The 17,776-nt window shown below is 40.3% G+C and overlaps 1 protein-coding gene across 2 annotated transcripts in view; it reads right to left on the bottom strand.

Annotated features, from left to right (window-relative positions):
* Positions 1-17,776, bottom strand: part of LOC148021715 (uncharacterized) — a 53,191-nt gene that overhangs the window by 8,352 nt on the left and 27,063 nt on the right. For both annotated transcript variants that reach the window (XM_087697233.1, XM_087697232.1), the window contains exons 5-6: positions 7,956-8,036; positions 4,807-4,899 (exon numbers count right to left, since the gene is read on the bottom strand). In XM_087697233.1, the coding sequence (XP_087553359.1) occupies positions 4,807-4,899; positions 7,956-8,036 (174 nt within the window). The remainder of the gene's footprint in view (positions 1-4,806; positions 4,900-7,955; positions 8,037-17,776) is intronic.

Genomic DNA, 17,776 nt, shown 5'->3' with positions numbered 1-17,776 from the left:
ATCAATGTACTAATTGATACAATATATTGCACCAAGAGCTAGGAGATCAATCGACAAATCGACAACTCAAATCCCACGTTCTCTCTTTCTTTTTCTAAAGGTGAGTGAAAAAGAAAGGTGGGTGCTTTTGGGGAGAAGGCTAAGACATCAAGAGTTAGCCTATGCGATCTTGAAAACCCTAGTGCTCGCAATATCTTAGGTAACTCATACAAGAGCATTTGGCTCTTATCCTCTGACAATACACTAGGGTTTGCCCATAAAACACATTGTATGAAAAACCACACAACTAATAAATAAGCTCAGAGATGAAATGAAAATGAAGAAATGAATAAACTCAATGAACAAACAAAGTACGTGAGGTGTGATACAAGGATACTCAAGGAGCAGAGGACAATCTTACAGCCACTCTCTCTCTGGAGCAAGGTGAGGACTAAGGGATGATGATGGCATTTGGTGCAGATCCTGGGCAGCAAAATGCAGCAGTACCAATAGTTGTGATGACTCTTGGGGCTCTTGAAGCAACAACATGCAGATGGGGACCAGAAAAACTTCGTAATAAGGGCGTTTCTAAGGCCGTCGCCAGTGCACTTGGAGAAGTTGGGGCAGGCATAGCAGTAAAGAATGACATCTTGCAGCAATAACAATTTCTTAATCTCCTAGGGCTGTCTTGGGATGATGGCTGATGGAAATGCAAGCTCCATTGATGGCATTGGGGGCCAAATTCAGAGGAAAAGATAATTGCTAAGGCTCTAGTAAGAAAATCAATTATAATAAGAATAATGTGTGTGAAAGAGCAGCCTACCCATGATCCTCTTACAAAACTATTCAAATCAAATTTTCAATAAAAACTTCCAGGGTATTGCATTTTCAATTGATTGTCTCAAGTTCCAAGTTGGGGTTGTATGAGCAGCCAAAAAGTTAGCAAGCAATTATAATATTATCTTAGGTAAGACCATTGGTAGCTTAACAAGATCAAGACATGGGATGATAGTTAAGTGAGGCTCTCATGGTGTAGGTGCAATGTATATGTGTGATGACCCTATTGAGAAATGGTAGGGTTTTTGGGGAGTAATATACAGTGTGACAAAGAAAACTCAAAAGCAGAAGGGTATGAAGAATGATGAACATGGAATCATGCCGAATGAATCATGTTGATCCAATGGAGTGAAGCTCGGAGATGATTGCACTATCCTGATTGATCAAGCGGCAGCACCTAGAAGGGACCTACACTGTGAAGAAAGCAAAACGCAATCCTTTAAGTAGAGGTGTCGATGACAAGGAGAAGAGGTACTCTATGGAGAGAGTGAAACATCGTCCTCCGGGTAGTGAAATGTCAAAGTTTTCACTAGAAGATGAAGGAAAACAATAGAGGGAGTGAAACACAATCCTCATGAGCTATTAGAGATGAAGAACATGCTGAAATCTCTCCAAGATGATGGCTGGTGTCCAGGGCCCAGGCAACTATTGGGCAGCCAATTGGAGAAGAAAACACAAGAATGTTTTATGAAAATCTCTCCAAGTAAGTGGCTACAGACAGCTATTGGGCAGCCCTTCAAGAGAGGAAACTGCAGAGTCGATGATGAAGACCAGCAGTACAAAAGTGCTCAGCAGCATTGGAAATGGAATCAAGGCCTGAAACCGCAAAACGCAGTGAACTGCTGTAGTCGACTATTGGAGGAGAGCGAGAGAGCTGATGGGTGGCAGGCAACTCTGCAAAACGCAACCTTGGGAGTAGTGTTGATTAGCAACAGCAGAGTGGAACTCTGCAAACCAAAATGCAGTAGAATAGGTGTCATCTGCAGCATATACTCCTCCAGGAATGGTCATGGCTGACTGGACAGCCTCCAGAAGAAGGGCAGTACTTGGAAGAACTCGAGCTAAGATGCCCTCCCTCTCACTGCTCGGGGTGTGGGCAGCAGTGGAGAGCGTTGAGATTTCAGAGGTGAAAGCAACTCATGAAGAATGAATGAGATGGAGAGTGAAGTGTGCGTGCATGAAATTCCATGCCCTATTTGTGAGCACATAAGCCACCAAACTTAAAGTAGTGCCTGGCTGTCTCAGATGATGCCCAAACACTAATAAATGATACAAATAAAGCCTTTTTGGGGCTGCAAATGGAAACCAAAGTAGGAATTAGTGTAACACAATGCACTTAATGACTTTGGCTGCTCAACAAACCCCAAACGCAGAGCTAAATGCCTAGGATGAGAGAGTGAGTTTTAAACTATCTTAAAAGATTGGGTGAAATGACTTAGATACCTTAGACCTAAAATTCTATTTAAAAAAACTAAAATGGGGGGACCAATAAAAATTAGAAATCCTAGCCCTTTTTTCTTTATTCATTTTTTACCTCCACAAATTGTTTCAATGGCTTAAGGGTTATCAAGAGAAGAAAAAGGTTGTTTTCTATCAATGTTGGCTAGATTATTTCATCTAACTTCCACCAGATTGATTAGCTCTTTAAAACAGCACCAAAAAATTTAATTACCAAAAGTTTCATTAAACGAGGAGCAGATTTAGAGAGTTTCTGTGTCCCACATGTAAAACCCTAATTTGGGAGGATCCTTCCACGTCTATGAATATACAGGCTGCATACCATTCAGCCTGAACCTTTTCTGCCGGTTTCTCATCCTTGTCTTGCAAGTTTAAGCAATCAGCCCTCTTCCACTAGCTGTCCAAATCTTTACATTGTTTCAAAAACATCAATACTATCCACCATATTGGGGCTCATGGTCCACAAAAGTTGATTGTTTGCCCAGAGCATCAACTCTCACCAGTTGCCTTGATAATTGACTTCTTCATAACCATTAATTCGCCAGCTCTGCTGGTGGCACTTAATTCCCCAACTCTACCATTAGCACTTTACACAAGCAGCATGTGTCTAGGATCTTTTTGTTGGTGTGCAACTAACTAAAAGGTCAAGTAAGACTTGACACCAAGAGGCCTTGAACATGAGGCAACATTGGAAGGGGACAGCACCCATTTTGCAAATCACCTTGCAAACCCTGGCTCAAAATATATGAACTCAAACCTTGGACAACCTTGACAAGTATGGAAGATAGAAGGCCCAAAGTGTGACCTGCCACAGGGAGATTATGGGTTGGCCAGTGAGCAATACAGGTATCTTTTCCAGCACATTCACCTGGTCTTGCATTACGAGGGTAGGAATGGGTAGCCTTTGAGGGTGAAAGGGATAATGGCCTCTACAATATAGGAGCTTTCCATAGCTTTATTTTCAAGGATGGAGGATAAGAGACCAGAATTATCTTGTAGTATCTCTTTGACATTTTGCACATGTTTGCTTTTGTGCATGTGCATGTGCGCATCCGCAACTTTTGTGTGTGTGTGTGTGTGTGTGTGTGTGTGTGTGTGTGAGAGAGAGAGAGAGGGAGGGAGACACATGGGACATGAGTGTCAAACCCCAGCATACAGAAACATAATTTGTGAAGTGACTTGTCTTTCTTTAGATATTACTCTGACTGCAGCAATCTGCATGTCCTATGAATTTGGTCCATTTAGTACAGCTTGTGTGATCCACTTAAGTGTTCCATTTAGTACAGCTTGTGTGATCCACTTAACTTTTGTGATCACTCATAGGACAGTGATTTACAGCATTACTGCTCTGTAATTATCCTTCCATCAGTTAAAATGACAAAACAGGTACTAACTCCCCTGCAAAGATACAAAAGAAATTGAAAGGAAGGAACTTGGTGCTCCCAGCCTGGCTGCTTTAGTGGGTAGCTACTACTTACAGCCTTTTTTTAACGGAATTTCACAAGAGTTGATGCTACAGCTGGCAATCAAGTTCCCTGTTGGTGCTATTTATAGTAGTCAATATAGACAGGACACATATAGGCCAGAACTAGGGTTAGGGTAGCAGCTCTACATAGACAAACTGTAGCACAAACACCAGAAAAGGGCGCTGACTAAAGGGACCTTGTTTATAAAGGAACTGGAGGTTGAAAATCTTAAGAAACCGCAATGTGTTTACCTTGGATTCCTAGTAATCTCAGCAAATGAAATTTTGCTCTCACCGGAAGAAGTAGAATAAACTGCTACTGAAATAAGAAATACTAATTAGGACCAGGGATTGAGAAAAAGTATTCAACTCTACTCACAAAGAGCAACAGGTGAGGTAGAATAACCTTGGAGTGTTACTGAAGACAAGTTCATGGTGTCCACAAATGAGTAGCCCTGATAGGAAACTCTGAACAAGACACTTAAATATGTGAAAGGACAAGAAGTAGGCCTAAGAGATGGTTCAATCTGCTCTAACCACTTATCACGCTCCAGCTATCAAAAGGCCATGTGTACATCCTTAGCCTGGCAGATCAATTGTCAATTACACCACCTCTACCTGACATTGACAAATGTACATTCTACAGTAGTCAACTGAAGACCAGCAACCATTTGATGAAAAGAATACTGTCTTTAGGTACAACACATTGACTATGACACCAAAAAGCTTATTGATTCCTTGAATTAGAGAAGACTGATAAGGCAGGATCAATTCAGAGGTTGGACTACATTTAGCAAATTAGAAAAGAACATCTCACGCATTCATGACTCACTCTCTTAATTACAATCCTCCTTTCATAAAGCTCCACCCTAACACAAATCCACATTCTGAAGCAGGAGATGAAAGTAAAACTAAAAATATCAACCGCAGTCCAGCTTACACAAAACCAAGATATTCATCAAAGATTGCCTTCTGCCTTCCTGTCCCTTGGAAATGCCTTCCAACAAGTGCCAACCTTTTTCGCATTTTTGAATGAAGCAATTCTTGTTTGCAAAAGTATACCCCACCTGATCAATTAAATCCGGGTTGGTTAATGCCCAGCCCTTTCTCCTATATGCTTCACGCACTTCTTCACACGAATTACAGCAATCATCATCTGACTGCAATTATTAACAGAAAACGGAGTCAGCTTCCAATTAACCAAAATGTTGTTTTTATGTTTTTAAAGCCTCTCTCTCTCTCTCTCTCTCTCTCTCTCTCTCTCTCTCTCACATGGATGCTTGGTAAGTACATCCTTTCAGTTGGACAGGTCCATCCGAGCTCAGGTTTGGGTTCATAGGCTTAAGTAGATCCTTTCAGTTGGACAGGTCCATCCAAGGTCAGGTTTGGGTTCATAGGCTTTATTAACTTTCATTTATGTGAATTCATGCCTCTGTCTCTCCCACGAGCATTGAACCTAGAGCCTGCTGTAAGCAGGCGAGGCAGTCTTAAATATTAAGACCAAGTTTTAAAACTATCTGAAAACACAGAGGACTAAGTGCTCAGAAAATTTGGGATAAAATCTGATCTTAACTAAGCTAATGCCCTTTAATACCTTGTTTCATAGTCACATGGATCGGGAAAGGGAGCAAGGAATAGGGATGGGACGACCATAAATTGCCATTCACTGGAACTATGTAATCACATAACATAGGCATGGGGACAGGCCCCAGGGACAGGGACAGGGACCCAACAATGGTCATTCCCTGTGACAAAGACTTGTTTTCACCCTGACCTGCTAATTGCTACACCTGCATTTGATGTAGTTGGATTTGGGTGGTGGGTCCAACGGACTCCCACATCATAAGCTTGAGAGTGCTGGTTGAAATCACCTGTAGGCTGTGTCTGGGTGCTGATGCTCCTGCCCGGCTGCCATTACCACATTACCTAATGTTGGCCTAGGGATGTCCAGAGGAATCTGAAGAATCTTCCCACATGCTGGTCACATTCTTCCCTTTGCCCCTTGCTATGTCAAGGTCATTTATTGATGGTTGGTGACAATATCCTCTAAACTAGATCAAGTACTAAAAAACCATTCCTCCAGGCACTCCACCTCCTTTGAAATTGTGCAACAGGATCTGCTCTAGCCTCTGGCTCCCTCACATGCTGCATCTCATCTACTGGAACAACTTGATCTAAACCATGGCAGTTTCGTAATAATCATCTCCTCTTCCACTATCCTAGATGCTAGCTTTTTTATCCTGCTTATCCAAAAACTTTGGAGCCTTTTATTCTAATCCTCAAGTGGAACCCCTAGCCCACTTGAAGGAAAGAGGATGTCTAAGCTTGCTTGTCCATCTCAACCCCCAATCAGGAATAGGAGGAGGCTGCAGGAGACCTTGTGTCTTCCAAGTGTCTGGCTTAGATTGGCAACTCATTTGCTCACATACATTGAATACCCTGCTTCAGTGGCCATCCTAGACACCAAGTATTAGCTTTTCCAAAGTGGAGCCTTCACCTAAACAATAGTCGGTGCTTATGGACTACCAGCTGCTGCATTTTCATTATCAGCATTCTTCTTCGTCATCTAGCCATTGTCACCTGTCATGACCTTGCCCTGGAGGCTGTGCTTCAGGCTGCTGACCAACATTGGCATCCTCTTCTGTAGCAGTCACCCTTTTCCAGTTCATCTCCAAGTAACTGTGTTAGGCTGCTAGCTACGAGATCGTCTACTATGTCTGCTGGCCCACAGCACATGTATTTTCATCAACCTCAGCTCCCTTCTACTGCATCAACATTCATTCTTTATGCTTTTGCTACTTGTATAATATTCCTTCCATTCATACATACATTAAGCATTGATTCATTTATTACTTTCTTTCCCATTCTTGTTTAAGTTCACTGTGTTTCAGTCGTGCTCATACACTCCATATGTTTTTTCTGTGCCATCCCTTGCATAACTTCACATTGAGTTTGAAGCTGCTATTATTGCATCAAAGCACAGGTTTGCCAGCTTGGCACATCATCAATTCTGCTAGTTTGTAGTGTAGGGTCCTCCAGTCAGCTTGGAACATCACCATTTCTGGTAGTTCGGTCTTCCGCTGATGTGCTATCATTCAGCATTAAAAAATCTGGATTCCATGTGTGGTTCCAACATCGAGCACCTGCTGCCTGCTCACATCTAAGATCCTTACTTCTGACAACATGCTCTATTGTGTTGTTCATGGCATCTAAATCTTTTCACATCAGATCCGCACAGACCAAACCAGCTCTTAGTGTCCTTTACCCGTGTTCATTGTTCCACCCTCTACTTGAGCCTTCCCCCATGGTTCATCTTCTTCCACAATCGACACCAGTCCTCAATTGTATAGAGGTTCTTGTATTGGTTCCTCCATTTTCATTTAATTTGTTTAGGCATTCATTTGTTTTCAAGGAGTTTGCATTCTTTCTGCACTTTGTTAGCCTTCTTGTCTTCACATCTTGGTCATGAAGAATTGTCAGGATACCATGAGCCAAGAAACCAGATGCTCATGTATATGCAAGCATGAGTATTTTTATCCATGAAAACAACTTCCAAACCACTACAATAAGGCTCAAAAACTTTGCTCATCATCTGATATTATAGTTGGAGCACTAGTTAACTCAAAAGGTGGCGCAAAAAGCACTAAGGCTCTTGGGTATCCAAAAAGCCATCTTATGAATCTCTTTTCTCTGGCTATGCACTTAAGGGCCTCTTCACTTTGAATCAAATTTTTGCAAAAACACATACTGGATACACAGAAGACTTTCGATGCAAGAGTTTGTTCTTGTTGTTCACGGCCTACCACCTAGCAGTCCACGCATATGCATATAGACTAACCATTGAAGGGGAAACCTTCCTCTCCCTTCACTTCCTAGGCCAAGAAAGTAGAACAACATGCTCCATGCTAGCTTCACTTTCTAAGCCAAGAAAACAAAGCAAAATACTCCACATTATGCCATGAGATTACAATTGAAAGTAGGTAAGGAAGTAATAAAGCACAGAGCCTTCTAGGATCCAAGAATGTCATGAACTTTGTCATCAGAAGGGAGAGAGTGAGTGAATACATGTATGCACTTGTGTGGGTCAACAACCATGTTAGCTATTAAGTGAATAGACTTACCACTAAGGCCTCCTGCATACTGAACAAACAAGCTACCTACCTAGCTTCAAAACCTCTCCTACCCATAAATACTTTTTGAGTAAAGACGACTATACCATTTCAGCTCCAAAGCAAGATCCACAATATGTCTCATTGTGTTCCAGCCTACCCCCATGCCTCTGCAGAGGCCTCTGGATCTGTCACAAAGTCAAAATAAAGCAATCACAAATGAGAGATCAGAACATCAGAACACAATCTACCATGTATGAAAAGTAGCATAACTCTACATAATGGATATCAGCCATGGGAGGCCCAAATACATAACCCAAGCATTGAACAGTGATGCTTTCCTTTGAAACGCAAAAAATTTTTATTTCAAAAAGATACAACTCTGAACAAGTAAAGTAAAAAGGAGAGAGTGGAAGGAGGGATGTTAGCTGTAAGCACTAGTAACTACCTCACAACATTGATTGCTCCTGCAGCTCAATGATGGCGTTTCTCCAAAAGTTCAACTAAGAATCAGGTCAAAGTGGCACATAGCTTCAATGGATGCTCTATTTGATGCATGGCAGTGAAACTCGCCTTCCTTCCGAGTATGGGTAGTAATTCCTTGATTACAACTTAGTTACAGCAGTAACATTTATTACAAAACTGAGAAATGCAAATTAACTTACAATCTTGGACAATGGACACCCTATTGGCCCTAAAACCGGCACCAATTTCAGTGTTTCTTTAACTTAATTGAAGAAGAAGTTGATGTACAATGGGATTTTCCCAATCCCTTTCGGTATTCCAACTCCCCTTGCTGTCCAAAATGACTAGCAAAGCAAGTCTTTAATATAATTTGCCCCTTGATTCACGCAATCAATTGGCCTTCAGCTGCTTTCTTGGAGATGGAAAATGCCCCAAATTCATTGATTTGCTGGTCCCTCCACTTGAATTTGACTGAAAACAGCTTCAGCCCTGTTGAATCCAAGTCTTGGAGCTTCCAATTTCTAGCACACTTCCCAAGGCTACTGCTAAACCCTAATTCTGTTACAAATTAGGGCTTGTAGCAAAGAAATCTGAAATTTCTCAGCCTCTAGTGATCTCAATGCTATAATCTTCGGAGTAAGGCTGTAGAAAGGCTGGGAGATGAGAGAGAATACTGAGGAGAGAAATTTCAAACTTTCTTTGCGAAGAATTGAAAAAAATCAGTCATTTACTGCTACTGCCCTACCTCAATAGCCTATAGATGCGGTCTCCTGATGTTGATTGGTCTTCTCCTGCCCCTAGCTATCTTAGAAGGTCATCCAACAGCTGCAAATTAGACCAGCAACATCTCCTCTCTCTCTCTCTTGCAGGTTGAATGCACTAAAATGCCTCTCTCCAACCTCTAAAGACGTTTTTCCGTCTTACATGGGCATTTTTTATAAGTGGCAACCTTCCCAAATGGTTTTTCCAGCATTATCAGATCTTATCCTTAAATAGGACTAGCAAATATCCTTTGAGCCTCGCTTTTATGACATGCTAGGTTCCTCATCTTTGTTTCAAAGTAATCAAGTAAGTCTTATGCCTCGCATGTGATAAAAATATTAATCTTTAATCTTTAAATACTAAAAATTAATCTAATAATTCTTTGAGTGCCAAGAAAAATAATCTGACTAGCCAATAATTAAATTGGCTAGGCAATTTTCATTCCCAAGTGTCTCTGTGCCATCTTTGACTATCAGATTGGCGTTAGGTACCATTAAACGCCACTTCTCTCGTATCATCAACTAACAATTATGGCCAAATGAAAGACCTAGACCACCAACTAGCACCAGATACCACCAAGTACCTATACAGCATAACTTATAGCAACTTTTGCTCTTAACATCCGTGATTTCCTCGGATTCCGAGCTCATAAATTTACTCTAACCCTAGTTACACCTCACATGTGCAACATTTACTTTAACCATGTGATTAAAAATTAATCCACATGTTAAGTGAGGTTTCAAAAATACATGTCCTCATGACAACTCTCCCCCTTAAAATTCTTCCAATCGTTCTCAATTGCATTGCTAGATGCACCAAAAGCAAAATAGTGGACTGGAATCTCCACAAGGCATCATAGTTAACACAACATTGTGCATTGTTGCTCAACCATTCCATATGCCCAACACATGCTAAAAATTTCCAGCCAATCATAACATAAGACTCACAATAAGCATAATCTGATCATAAACAGATCAGTTGCTCATCTGAGAACTGATCACAAACTGTTGCAAATGTGACCCCAAATTGATCACAGACTCATTGCAAAAACTGACAATCAATCAATGCAAAACTAATCCCAAAAGTGACCATAAACAGTTCTCAAGCTAATTAAAAAATGAGCTCAAACTAATCAAAATTCTTGTCTCAAAATTGAGCCAAAATTCGTGCCAAATATCATAAGTTGATGTAAAAGTGTAGTTTCAGTGCTCGAACGAGACTCATACCCATTTACATACATCTCACACTGACTAGTACACTAAGTAGTAACCTCATAGCAAATATACTGTCAGCACAGTACCTTGGATACATGCTAAATACATCCAAGATCTACTACATACAAGAGCTATCCATAACTAAAGAAGTGGAAGTGCTACCTCCCCCTTGAGCATCATGCAATACTCCGGACCCTTGCTCTACTGAACCTAACGAGCCCAAACTAAAGTCAGCTCTAACTAAAAGGTATCTAGGTAAAGCTGCAACAACCGAGGATGGTCTGTCAAGTCATCATCTTCCATCCATTTAGCATCCATTGGTGAATAATTCTTAAAATTCACCAAGTATCTCCTGGAAACTTTACTTTTGATCTTTCTTTCCTTATATGCCAAAATCTGCTCGGGTACCAAAATCTTATCTAGCTCCTCAACCTCAAGTTGAATTTCAACAAACATACCCTCTGACACATCATCATGAAAAGGCCTCAATAAGCTGACATGAAAAGCATTGTATATCCACCAATATGGAGGTAATTTCAACCGATATGCCATATCGTTGATCTTCTCCAACACTTGGAAAGGCCCATAGTATCTCATACTCAACTTCAGATACAATCTTTCTCTTTCTTTCATCTTTTTCAGCCTTGTCTTTTTAAAACACAGCAATACGTAATCACCCTCTACAAACTGCAAAGCATATCTATGGTGATCAACTGCCCTCTTTTGCTTTTATTGCAATCTCTGAAGTACATATTTTATCTTTGCATAGGCTACATCCAAGTTTTCCACATAACGATCAGCCTCAAAGATCTTATCCTTAGTTTACACAATAGGCGATACCTTCTTGCCACCCTCAATCACCTCAAATGAAGCTTTGCATGTGGAACAATACACTGTGTTGTTGTAAGCAAACTCAACCAAGAAAAAATACTACTCCCACTGTATCTTGTGGTCTAAAACATAGCACCTCAAAAGATCTAATACTGTGGAATTTGCTTCCTTAGACTGACCATCTGTCTATGGATGGAAGGAGGATTGTGGTACCCATATTCTCAAACAACCCCTTCGAAAATAAACTGGTCATCCGAGGGTCTCGATCAATAATGATCCACTCCCTCACCCGAATAAAATGAACTTGTTTGCTAAACCTACAAATGATAGTCTATATCCCATCATTCCCTATAGGTGTCCTAGGAAGCTCAAAAATAAAGTCCATTGCAATGCTCTACCAAGGCCTATCTGGAATAGGCAAGGATTGCAACAAACCCGATATCTTTTGCCTATCATGTTTTACTTTCTAACATACGATGCATGTCTTAACAAACTGTTCTAAATCATGCCTCAAAGCCAGCCAATAAAAGAAATGCTCCACTTGCTTGACTGTGATATCAATACCTCTGTGTCTTGCATACAGAGAAGCATGACTTTCAATGATAACTCTAGGCCTTAACTACTTTGTGACACACAGCCGTCCATGCATCATTAGAAATCCATCTCTTAGCACAAAGTGTTACTGCCTTTGGCCATTGCAAAAGGTGATCATAACCATTAGCAAAGTCCGAATCAGCAACATCTTGCTCTTTCATGTTATTCAACTCAATGTGAAACCATGCTGATGGCTGAAATTTGTGGTTTGCATGACAGTGCATCGGCCACAACATTCTTTTTACCATCGATATATACAATCTGAAAGTGAAACATAGAGAGAAAATGTGCCTATCTCATATGCTTCTCAAATAACTTTGTCTACATCAAAAAGTATCTCAAAGTTTGATGGTTTGTCTGCACTCTAAAATCATTCCCCCAACAAATAATGTTTCCACATAGATAGTGCATGAATTACAGCCAAGAGCTCTTTCTCATAGAGCTGCAAATTCTTTTCTGCACCCTAGAGAATTCAGCTCTCATAAGCTACAACTCAGTTGTCTTGTATAAAAACAACCCTAATGTTGTTACCACATGCTTCACACTGAGCTACGAATGACTTCCTTAGATCGGGCAATACAAGCACAAGATCTTAAGTCACCTTTTCCTTCAACTTTTCAAATGTTGAAATATCCGCTGTTGTCCATCTAAATGGCACATCCTTCTTTTACAAAGCATCCAATGGAGATGCAATTTCAACAAACCCGTGTATATACTTATTGTAGTAAAAACATAGACCCAAAAAGCTGCAAATTTCATGTACATTCCTCAAAGGTGGCCATGATTGTATTGCCTTAACCTTTGCAAGATCAATGCAAATACCATCAGCCGATACAATATGCCCCAAATCGTGGAAATCATGCAAGAAGAATTCACTTTTCTTATCATTTGATAACCAACCTATGCTCATGCAATTCATTGAACACAACGTCCAAGTGTCTTCTATGCTCTGCCTCATTCTTTGAATAGACAATCAAAGTGTCCACAAATCCTTTGTGGCTTGAAGATGTGATCCATCATCCGAAGTATTCGCAAGTCCAAAAGGCATAATAAGAAACTCATACAATCCAAAAGATGTCCTAAAATTTGTCTTAGGCACATCTTCCAGTCTAATGCGTATCTAATGATACCCACTTTTCAAATCTATATGGTTGAATATGGTTGCCCCTTGCCATCTAACCATAACATCATCGATCCGAGCCATCTAACAATAACATCATCGATCCGAGGTATCGAAAAGCGATTCTTTATCGTGATCTTGTTCAGAGCACAATAATCAATGCATATACGGCCATAAACCATCCTTTTTCTACACCAAAAGAACTGGAGAATAAAAAGAAGATATCTTGAGTTGAATCAACCCTTTTTCTAACAGCTCATTCACCTGACTCATAATCTCCTATTTGGTTGCACAAACTCTATAGGGTGGCTTATTAGGTGGACTACTTCTAGAAATGAGATCTATGTCATGATCTTATGGCCTTTCAAGTGGTAGCTTCCTTGGAAGTGTCTGAGAGAAGCAATCAACATACATTAGCATACATTTTCAAAAATGACATGCAATTCTTCTCTAGCTTAGATATATTCCCAAGATTCTCACTATTATTTTTATCCTTAGTAAAAACTAAGTACGTTGAAAGATAATTTTTCATTACTTTAAGAACGATAGCTGCAAATACAACAAGGATAGATTCACCTTTTAACTTTACATCAAGTGTGAGTATCTTTCTCTTATGCTAAAGAGTGATCTTTTTTACATGAGAATCAATCACTGCATGTATACAGTGACATCATGGCATACCAAGCAATACATCACAACCCTCAAGTGAAGCGATAAAGAACTCTTCGTTGTCCACATATCCCTATATATGCAACCAAAGTTTTCCAATAAGCGGTGTGACGGTCTGCATGGCCTTTACATGCCATTCCAACTTTCCCCATAGATCCAATCTCATCATCTCTGATGCCTAGACAGGTTGCCATGTCAACAGAGATGAAGTTGACTCATGCACCATTTGTTAAGGCAGAGTACGCAAGAATCGAGACAAAGTACTCGCAGCTAAGATATGCCCAGTAAGAGAGGGTGAGTGCAAAGTAAAGAGTGAGGAAAAGTAAGAGCATAACTCGATGTGGATACAATAACAAAAGTGTACCACTTTAGGTTTTTCATAATATATATAAAGTACATGTGTAAAAATGTGTGCACACCCAAACACTGTAAAAAGCACAGTGAGCCTTTATTCCCAACAACCTCCCACCTAAAGGCAACGTGCCTAAAGGTAGAGAAAAGAATAAGCTAAGTCTATGTATTTACAAAGCTGAAATATGCATATACTATCCAACCCCCATCATCTAGCGGCAATGACAAAATCGCTCTGCTAGAAAACCCTTCATGATAAGATTTGCGAGGTTATCATTGGTATGTACCTTGACAAGCTCAATGCTCTTGTTGTCAAGTATATCCCTGATAAAATGATACTTCACCTGTATGTGCTTCACCTGTATGTGCTTTGTCTTTGCATGAAAGACACGATTCCGTGCTAGCATGATAGCACTCTGACTATCACAGTGGAGGATAGAAACCTCTGTAATGCCAAGCTCTCTCACCAAACGTGAAAGCCATAAAGCCTCCTTACATGCCTCAGTAGTAGCCACGTACTCTACCTCTGTAGTAGACAATGCAACACACTTCTGCAACCTGTATATCCAAGAGATTGCTCCCCCTCTAAATGTGAACACATATCCTAAAGTAGACTTCCTGCAGTCAAGATGACCAGTATAGTCTGCATCCATGAAGCCAACAATAGATGATTTCTGCTTCGCAAAGCAGATATACAAGTCCTTTGTGTCCTTAAGGTATCTCATGATACCCTTTACTACTTCCCAATGCTTTTGGCTAGGATATGCCATGTACTTGCTAACCATTCCCACCGCAATTGCAATGTCAGGACGTGTAGCAACCATAGTATACAGCAAGCTACCAACAGCTGAAGCATAAGGAATCTTGGCCATCTCAGTCTTTCCATCATCAAATGTAAGGCTATCATCTACACTAGGCTTCACATATGGAGGCAACAGTACACCGATGGCTCCTCTCCCTCCATATTGAAACACTGCAAAACCTTAGTAACATACTCATGTTGTGACAGATAGAGAAGACCCTCCGATCTGTCCCTGAGTATACGCATGCCAAGAATATGATTGGCCTTACCAAGATCCTTCATATCAAAGCTATTGTGTAAGCTTTGTTTCAAGGAGTCCAAAGCATGAACATCCCTGCCTGCAAATAGAATGTCATCCACATACAAAACCAAGAGAATAAGACTACCATCTATTGCTTTCTTGGTGTATAAGCAGTTATCAACTTGAGATAATGGAATCCCTGAGATTGTATAAATGTATTGAATTTATGATACCATTCTCATTGTGCATGTTTCAACCCATACAAACTCTCCTTTACATACCATGTGCTCTTTCCCCTTTGCAATAAAACCCTCAGGTTGGTGCATATAGATCTCCTCATGCAAATCACCATGTAAGAAAAATGTTTTTACATCCATCTGTATGAGTTTCATATCTTCAAATGCAACTAAGCCCAAAGTAGTTTACAAAGTAGTCATTTTGACTACTAGAGAAAAAATTCATCAAAATAAATTCCTTGTTCATGCTTGTACCTTTTAGCAACCAATCGTGCTTTATACCTTGCTAAAGAACCAGAAGTGACTTTCATTTTGTAAACCCATTTGCATGGTAGCACTTTCTGCCCTTTAGGCAAATGCACCAAATTCCAAGTGTCATTTTTCATGAGAGAGTCCATCTTTGATAGCATAGCCTTATGCCATTTCTTGCTATCTTTTTTGTCCATTGCTTCCTTGAAGCATGATGACTCACCACAATGTATCAACATGACATAATCAGCCATATAATTTACACCAGGAACAAACCTATCTGGCTGTCTTTGCATTCTGGTCAACCTAGAGACCCAATGATCAAGATGCGCTAGCTATTCAACCTACAAATCTGCATTCACAGCCTGTTGTTCTGCAAGTTCAGCATGCAATACAATTGGTTTTGGTTATTCCAAAGACATCTGTTCTTGCTGAAATTGCGGTACATCATGGGCAATATCTTACTAATCATTTTCAGCATCATTGCCTGCATTTTCACGACCATTTACGGCAGGTATTTGCTACTGTGCAATGGGCATTCTTTGCTGTCCTATCGGTACATCTTCTTGGAATACAACCTTTCTAACTTCCTCAATCTTTTTAGGTTGTTTGTGCATGCGATCTTCCCGGAAGATAACATCATTACTGCGTACAATTTTCCTTTTTTCGGAATATCATAACCTATACCCCATTTCATCCTCATCACCATATCCCAAGAAAATACATTTATTGGACTTTGGATCAAGTTTGCTACGTTCTTCCTTGTGAATGGGCACAAATGCCTCATAGCCAAACACTCTCAAGTGAGCATACAAAGGTGGCTTGCCCGACCACGCTTCTGGAGGGATTCTTCCCCCCCTCCCACCCCCCAAAAAGACCTGTTGGGTGACCAATTAATCAAGTACACAACTATCATAACTACCTTTGCCCAAAATCCATGAGGTAAAGCAACATGTGACAGCATTGTACGGACGCTATCTTGAATGGTCCTGTTCATACGCTCTACAATACCATTTTGGGGTGGATTGTGAGGCATGGTGAGTCTCTTTTAATCCCTTTGCTGTCACAAAAGTCCTAAAAGGCTTTGGACACATATTCCCACCATTGTCAAAGCGAAGACACTTTCATGTCTTACTGGTCTGATTTTCAACAAGTGCCAAGAATTTTTTAAATTTATCCAAGGCATCATCTTTATGACAGATTGGATAAACCCATACTTTGCATGTGGCATCATCAACAAAGGTAATGAAATACTTCTTTCCCCCTAGAGATAACCCTGGCATGTGACACATCTAAATGTACTAACTCTTAAGCGTAAAGACTATAGAGAGAAATTTTTTATGTGATGTTTGAGCATGCTTACTATAAATATAATGATCACATTGTTCAATATCAGCATACCTCAAAGACCGCAAATAACCCAAACGAGAAAGCACTTTCATTCTAGTTTGACTCATGTATCCCAACCGACTATGCCACAAAGAAACACTTGGTTGCTCAGTTATGGTGACTACATGGTCATGCACACTAGATATATGCAAAGAATACAAAATATCACTTTTGGAGCCCTTGGCAACAATGCGAGAGCCCTTACAAATTTTCCATCTGCTATCCCCAAAGGTGGTGTGATAGCCTTTGTTATCTAGACACCCTATGCTAATCAAGCTCTTCTTGAGCTGAGGTACATACCTCACATTATGCAAAACAAACACAGAGCCATGCTGAAATTCCAATTTCACACTACCAATACCTGCAATTTTACATGCATAGTTATCCCTCAAGTGGACAACACCACGTGCACCACCATTGTAGTCAAAAAACCACTCATGATGTGGTGTAACATAAAAAGACGCACCTGAATCAAGTATCCAAGTGTGCAGGTCATCATCAAAATCTGCAATCAATGCATGTGCACTCAAAGAAGAAGCAAGGAGTACATCACCATCACTGTCATTCTCATGAGTAACTACATTTACCTCCTCTATCTTTACAGCAGATGGTTTGTCATTTTTCTCAACCTTGTTGTCTTCAATGCTTTTGCTTTTGCCTTTCTCTTTCTTCAGTTGAAAACAATTCCGTTTGTAATGCCCTTTCTTGCCACAATGATGACACTCCACATTTTGGCCACGAGACTTGCTGCATGCTCTATTTCCAGAACTACCCTTTTGCTGACTACCCCTAATGTGCAATGCATTAGAAGACTTGTTTGCTGAATTATTTTGCATGTTGAGTTCTTTAATCAGCAAAGAACTCTCCACATCAAAATATAGCAGCTGAGCAATTGAGTTACTCAAAGCTGTCCTAAAAGTATCCCAACTTTCAAGTAAAGTGCATAGCAAGAAAGCAGCCTTGAACTCATCATCAATGTGGAAATCCAAAGCAATCAGCTAATTG

The sequence above is a fragment of the Lygodium microphyllum genome, chromosome 17 (genome assembly GCF_053477565.2).
Source record: "Lygodium microphyllum isolate KBCC chromosome 17, Lygodium_microphyllum_v1.1.10, whole genome shotgun sequence".
NCBI classification, from domain to species: Eukaryota; Viridiplantae; Streptophyta; class Polypodiopsida; order Schizaeales; family Lygodiaceae; genus Lygodium; species Lygodium microphyllum.
Note: the sequence above shows the minus strand (reverse complement) of the source record. Positions and strands in the feature narration are given on the sequence as shown.